The following is a 6,696-nucleotide window of genomic DNA, read 5'->3' on the forward strand; positions in this document are numbered from 1 at the left end:
GCCAGCGGCCTTGGCGTGACCCGTTGGTGCCCCCTCATCCCGACCGCTCAGGGCACGCCACACCGCAGGTCCTGCCGCCGCCCCCACCTCCACCCCCACCCCCTGGTGCTTGTTTGTTAGCTCTGATCCTACCGTGGCGGGAAGAAGGGTTTCTCCGAAATTTTTCCAAGGTAGAAGACGAGAACCTTCCAGATCCCTCGCCCTTGCTCTCCCAGACCCTTTTACAAGAAGACAATAGAGCGAGGAGCCCGTCACTCCTCGGCCCCTCCAGCGCCCCAGCTCCCCGGCGATCAGAGCAAAGCGGGGGCCCGAGCCGGGTCCCCGGTTCCCGGCGCCCCTCGCCCTCCGCGGGCTGGCGCGGGGGTCCCGCTCCGCCGTCCGCTGCCTCCACCCCCAGCCCGGGGGGCCGAGCGCGCGCAACGCCCGTGGGGCCGGAGGGTGCGCGGAGGGGCGGCCAGCCCGGCGGGCCCCACCCCGACCCAGCGCAGGGGCCGCGCGGCACGGACCCCAGGCCGCCCCGACCAGGGCCGGGCACTCGGTGCCCCCGCACCCCACCCGCCTCACCCTGCAAGGCGAAGCCGCGGGGCAGGGGTGCCGCAGGCCGGGCGCGAAGCCCGCAGGGGCGCCGGCTCCGCGCTCCGCTCGCCGCGCTCCGGCCGCTGCTCTCCCGCGGCGCCGCAGCCTCGGGCCGGCGGAAACCGGAGGACGGGGCGCGGGCCGGGCCGGCGCGGGCGCGACTCGGTGTCCCGGAGCTGGCGGGCGCAGGGTGCGCAGCGCCGCCCGAAATCCGAGGCGCCCGGGGCCGGCCCCAGGCGACTGCGCCGAGCGCCCCCGGGGCCGCGGGAGGCTCCTCCTGCCGCCGGCGGCGCGGATGCGCGGTGGCCGCGCCGCCCCGGAGCCCGCCGAGGAAGGCGCAGCGCGCGAGGAGGCCGGGGGCTCCGGTCCGGGGCGGGGGCAGGAGCAGGAGCGCAGCCCCTACCTTTGGGGCTGGGCGGACTCCAGCCGCGCGCCCTCCCGGGGCGGCCGGGACAGGAAAATCACCACGAGGGGCGGGCCGGGCAGAGGCGGCGGGTGGCTTCAGGACAAGGTGGGAGGATCGAGTTGCACAGCCAAGAAGACACTCCCATCCCGCCCGGTCTGGTTGGAAAAGTGCAGGGGCGAAAGTGAGGGGCAGGCGGCCGGTCTCCCCTGCCCCGCAGGGCTGGCGGCAGAAGTAAACACATTCGCTGGGCGCTGCGGGGACTCCTGTGACACGAGGCGGGGCCTCCTGTGACATGAGGCGGCGCGGGCGGATGGTCCCTAGCAGAAATGGAGGAGTGTTCAGAGAGCTCCCCATTTCCTGGGCTCTGCCTTTCAAGGACAAATGTGTTAGAGGTTTTTATCTTTTGGAGGGAATGTTGTTTTAGAGAGAAGAAGGAAGGTGGGACGTGTATTTTTTTTCTTGTTGAAGTCGCTTTCCCTTGAGAAAAGCATATATTAGTAATGTCTTCATACTTGGATGGCTCTGAATACTTTTTAGATTTCAGTGTTTGTGAAATAATTCATTGTCTAGCAACCTTCAGTGAATGGCTCCAGCCCTTGGGCTGCCAGCATCATGATCACATGCCAATCAAGTGACCCAGAGAGAAGAGCCACGGCCTTGGCTGTGCTCACAGCGGCCGGGGGGTCACGCTGAAACCAGGGCCTTCCCCTGTGGCGGCCCTTCTTGTAATTGTGACAGTTTGAACAACAGCCCTGGGAGGCAGCAGTGGCTGTTCTCCCAGCTTTGCTAATCAACAAAAAACCCAGAGGGTGCAGAAAATTTCTAGCCTTTTCCCTCTCTACAAGTTGCTGTTGAAGTAACCCTGACAGGGTTTTAAAGCTGGCTCCTAGGACTTCAGGGTAGTGAAAGATGCTTAGGGAATTTGTCCATCTGGGCCAATTTTTCTTGAGGTTACTTTGTGCTTTTAGTTTCCCCTAAGTTCCTTATTATCCTTCTCCCACTCACGGTCTTCAGAATTAGACCAGTGGTACAGTGCACCCCCTCTGGCTTTCCCGGGATTTTTGGAACTGCCAAGTCACGTGCTAAGGGGAGAAGCCACCCAGTGTTCTTAGGTGACTTTCTGCTGCTTCATGCTCAGTGTGGCCAAGAAGACACTGTTCACCCTAACCTGGTTCCAATTCCGCCTCCTCCAGGGGCCTGCTGTGTGACCTTGAGCAAGTGACTTCACCTCAGCGTACTTCATTTTTGTCACCTGGAAAGTGAGATAATACAACATATCTTCAGGCCTGTTGGGAGGATTAAAATGGATGATGACGAAGAATTCTCAGGGCAGTGCTTGTCACAAAAACCATCAATTCAGGAAGTGAGAATGTTAACTAGCAGTCGTTGCCACCGGGAATCACCTACCCTCCATGCAGCATATCTGTTCCTCTCACCCATCCTGCAAGCCAGAATGATAGCACCCTAGAAATAAGGAAACAGAAGCAGGAAGTTAAGCAATGTGCCCAAGGTCATACGGCCCAGACTGGAGCCATGATGCAAATGAAAGCACCTGGGACCTAAACCAGCTTGCTTTCCAGGATATCACCCCACTAGGTAACTATCTGGGGCAGGGGCTTTTCACCTGTGTAACATTAATTGCTTTAAAATGCAGGATACATTATCCTATGGGCACACGATTGCAACTATGTAAAAATGTTGAATTCCTGTGGAAGGTGGTAAAAAATGAAGCAAAATTGAGCATGGGATTACAGAGTGTTAGCCTCTCTGGGACAGTGTTTTTGATCATTGTTTTGGGGAAATGTTTTCACGATGTAAGCCTATTTGACTCAGCCTGTTTGTGGATGTATTCTAATAAGGTGGGGGGAGGAGGGCCAGGAAGGAGGAGACAGCCCTTGGAACACGCAGAGGCTTTAAAGGCCCCTGAAATCGCAGTATCTAGGCAGTGTACATACACGGCTGGCCCTGTGTGCTAGGTTTGGTTTTCTTTTGTGGATGGTGCAATCTCTTTGAATTAGAATGACATTGTTTCATGCAATGTGGTCTGCATACCCAAGGACAGGCAAGAGCCAGGTTCCCCACCTGGGGCCCTGGGGCCTTTCAGCACCTGTGGACTCGCTGTCCAGAGTAAGGGTAAAGTACTATTTCTTCCTCACCCCCAGTGCAGCTGCCTTCCCGATTTTCGTGTCCTGTCCAAGCACAGGCCTTCTTGGCATGATGGACATGCGACTGTCTACTTCATGCAGGGGAGAGCTACTCCCAGGGGTGTGCTCTCAGCAGGCCAGTCACGTCAGATCAGAGGAGGTGAACCCCAGGACTGGAGATAGCCATATAGTGACAAGAGGCCCCTTTCTTACAATATCCTCTTATAAATTGTGAATAAATAGAAGTTTTCTTTCCTTAACATTTCTCAAGGCTGGGGTTTTTCAGTTTTAGACAATATCTGGCACAAGACTGAGCTTGACCAAGCTAATCCTTTTTACGTACTGTTCTTCTTCCAGCTCTAGGGGAAGAGATCCTGCTAACACCCTCTCGTAGCTGTCTCGGGGTTTTATCTCCTATAAGCAATTGTTTAAAGAACATGTACATCTCAAAAAGAATAAGCCACAGAACATAAGCAGTCTAAATCCTAACTTAGAGCTATGACTCTGCCCACAGTGTGGAAAAACTATTGCAAAAGACAGTTTAGATCTTTCAAGCAGAGCCCTAACTTTTCCAGCATCTCCAGTGCAATGCAGGGTCCCAGCTACATATTTGCATAGGTAGGTAACCATTGTGTTGATTTTCCCCCAGGACTGTGAGTGTGAGAAAAAGGTGTTCAGGTGTACTGGAAAGCTTATTTGCAACGTCATCAAGCATAGTGTCTCCTTATTCTACTAGTTCTGTCAAGATTTCAGAGGTCTGAGGGGCCCAACCTCAGGAACTGCATTTCTCTCCATCCACAAGCTGGAGGGGGAGGGGGAGGGAGGGTGCACACAAACATGGAAAGCATCTGTGTGGAGGAAGCCAGATTAAGACAACTGACAGAAAACAACGGCAGTGTATTATTAAAAAGGGTTAATATCCAGAATATGTAAATAATTCCTATGGATCAGTAAGAAAAAGACAACCCGTTTTAAAATAGGACACAGGCCGTAAGCAAGCAATTCACAGAAGAAATACAAATAGTCCACAAACATGGAAGATTTTAGTGTCTTTGTATGATAACGTGGTTTAAGAAAATGAAAACAATAATGAGAGATCAGACTGACAAAATTAAAAAGGTTAGTGAGATTGAGGAGTTTCCTCAAAGGTGTCAAGGAAATCATTTAAGGGAGTATATAGAGGTAGTTCCTTATTAGAGGGAATTTGGTGATTGCTGTCACATTTACAAGTTTGTTTTGGGTTAGAATTTCAAAACCCTAATTAAAGTTCCTGAACTTTCCTCCTTAGAAACAGCTTTGCCTCAAGCCAAGCACTGTAGGGAAGAGGCCATGGAGGGAAGAGACTGGGCCCTCTCTGCCGACGCCTGGTTACCCTGGTCAACTAGGAGGGAAGCCGTTCTGGATGCCGAGCGGCGCCCTGCACGGACCCCAGATGGCAGGGCTCCTTCTGGAGCAGTGTAGGGCAATGTGCAAGGCTGCTGCATCTTGGAGCAGCTGCTCAGAGCTCTTATTCACTCATGAGAAGTCTTAGAAGCCTGGACCACTGTCCCAGTTGTTGGCCCCCTCGCAGGAGAGGAGGGAGATGTCCCACACCCCCATCTGTCTGTGGAGACCCTCTCCTAATTTCTACTCCCGTCCCAAGACTGGTAATTCTGTCAAAGTATTACAGGTACCTATACTCAGGGCACTCGGCCCATTAATAATACTTAACATTCTTAGCTAACACCTTTGTCCCTCCTCTTAGCTGGTTTACAGAGCTGAACTTACGCTCTTCTACTTCATGGGACTGTTTTTATAGGATGGTTCCCTAAAAGTGGAACTTCTGGGCAAGGTGCACGTGAACCTACACTCAGTTTCCAATTTTTATGGTCATGTTCACACATTTAAGCTTTAAAAAAACAAAACTATGAAGCAGAGCACGCAGCGGAGTGCTTACGATGAGCTGTGAGCAGTGCGGAGGCTTCTCCGGTTCCTAAGACCCAGTCTGCTGTGAATGATGCACTTTTCAAACCAGCAGTTCCATTTTTAGGACTCCGTCCTGTAGAAATAATTACATATAAGCATGAAAATATGTACAGGGATGGTCACAGCAGCATTGCTTGTAATGTTTACAAATAGGAAAATAGTGCCAAGGAATAGAGAGTGACTAACTAGATTATGGTATATCCTCTATATAATAGCAGGTATTGCTGAGCTGTTACTAATGTATATACATAGGCTGCTGTGATAGCTAGAGTATAGCTAGAGAACTTTAGGAGTTCTACATTCAGAAAAGATATACTGTGCAGTTCATTTCTATCAAGCAGAAAGTAGAGGACCACTGATAACATGTGTATATATTTGTGAATACATAGAAGAGGTCCTGAAGGCTGCACAGCAAAATGTGGACAGCGGTTTCTTCTAGAGAGTGGGATTATAGGGGCAGAGAGGGACAGCAAGGGAGGGTTTTGCTTTTTACTCTAAATCTTTCTGATAGCTTGAATTTTTATAATGTGCATAAGTAAGTTTTGTAATTTTTTAAAAAGATGCAAAGAGATTTTTATGTGTTTGGCAAGAGGGAGTAAAAAATCCAAAGTGAAAATGCTTCCGTGTTTAGCACAAATTTGAACTCTCTGACTTGGTGAACCCCTACCTGTGCACTTTTCATCCTATATAATGCATTTTTTTTTAAGATTTTTATTTTTCCTTTTGTTTCTCCCCAAAGCCCTCCAGTACATAGTTGTGCATTTTTAGTTGTGAGTCCTTCTAGTTGTGGCATGTGGGATGTCGCCTCAGCATGGCTTGATCAGCGGTGCCATGTCCGCGCCCAGGATTCCAATTGGCAAAATCCTGGGCTGTCGAAGCAGAGCGCGCGAACTTAACCACTCAGCCACACGGCCAGCCCCGCATTTTTTTTTTTTTTTTTCCCAATCAATAGAGACCAAGGTAGAAATATCAAGTCAAACCAAACAAAACCCTTAAGGCCACATTGAAAGAACAAGAAGAAAATCTATGTGATTCTTGTTTTTATTTTGCAGTGGAAAAAAACTAGGCATGAAGGAAGCTTGAAGAAAAAGGTTAATACCTTTTTGGTTGATTTTATAAAAATATAGGGCTTCTAAGTGGCAAAATGCACCAAGAAATAAAAAGACAAGCTGAGAAAAATTTTTGCAACACATGGCAAATGGTTAATTTTCTTACTATACTAGGAATACTTAGAAAAAAACAAGAATTTAATAGAAAAAATAGGCATACTACATGAATAAGCAGCTCTCTGAAGAGAAAAATAAAACAAATTAGTCAATTTAACAAATACATATGCCCACTGTGTGCTGGGTACTGTTGGAAGCAGGTGGACATCAGTGAAGGAAACAGACGGTAAGTCTTGCCCCATGGAACTTACGTCCTACTGAATTTGAAAAGAGGCTTGACTTCATTAACCAAATTTAAAGTTATGCATAACTTTCACTTATTGGCCAAAATTATGATTACTAACACTCTGTGTGGAGATACAGGTATTTCCTGTGCTGTTGGTGGGTATACAAATTGGTGAGGCCTTTTTGGAGGATATTTCAGCAAAAATGATTACCG

The 6,696-nt window shown here is 49.9% G+C and overlaps 1 protein-coding gene across 49 annotated transcripts in view; it reads right to left on the reverse strand.

Annotated features, from left to right (window-relative positions):
• Positions 1-1,352, reverse strand: part of ST3GAL6 (ST3 beta-galactoside alpha-2,3-sialyltransferase 6) — an 85,410-nt gene extending 84,058 nt beyond the window's left edge. For 5 of the 49 annotated variants that reach the window (XR_011429344.1, XR_011429345.1, XR_011429342.1 and 2 more), the window contains exon 1: positions 980-1,351. Coding sequence is in view for 1 of the 49 variants with exons in the window: in XM_070243942.1 (XP_070100043.1) it covers positions 980-1,336 (357 nt within the window). In the remaining 48 variants the exon portion in view is untranslated. Of the gene's footprint in view, positions 1-132; positions 219-564; positions 885-979 lie in introns of those variants that run through there. The other 44 variants (XR_011429341.1, XR_011429348.1, XM_070243940.1 and 41 more) reach the window with 30 other exon arrangements.
• Between the last annotated feature and the right edge of the window lie 5,344 nt (positions 1,353-6,696).

The sequence above is a fragment of the Equus caballus genome, chromosome 19 (genome assembly GCF_041296265.1).
Source record: "Equus caballus isolate H_3958 breed thoroughbred chromosome 19, TB-T2T, whole genome shotgun sequence".
Taxonomy (NCBI): Eukaryota; Metazoa; Chordata; class Mammalia; order Perissodactyla; family Equidae; genus Equus; species Equus caballus.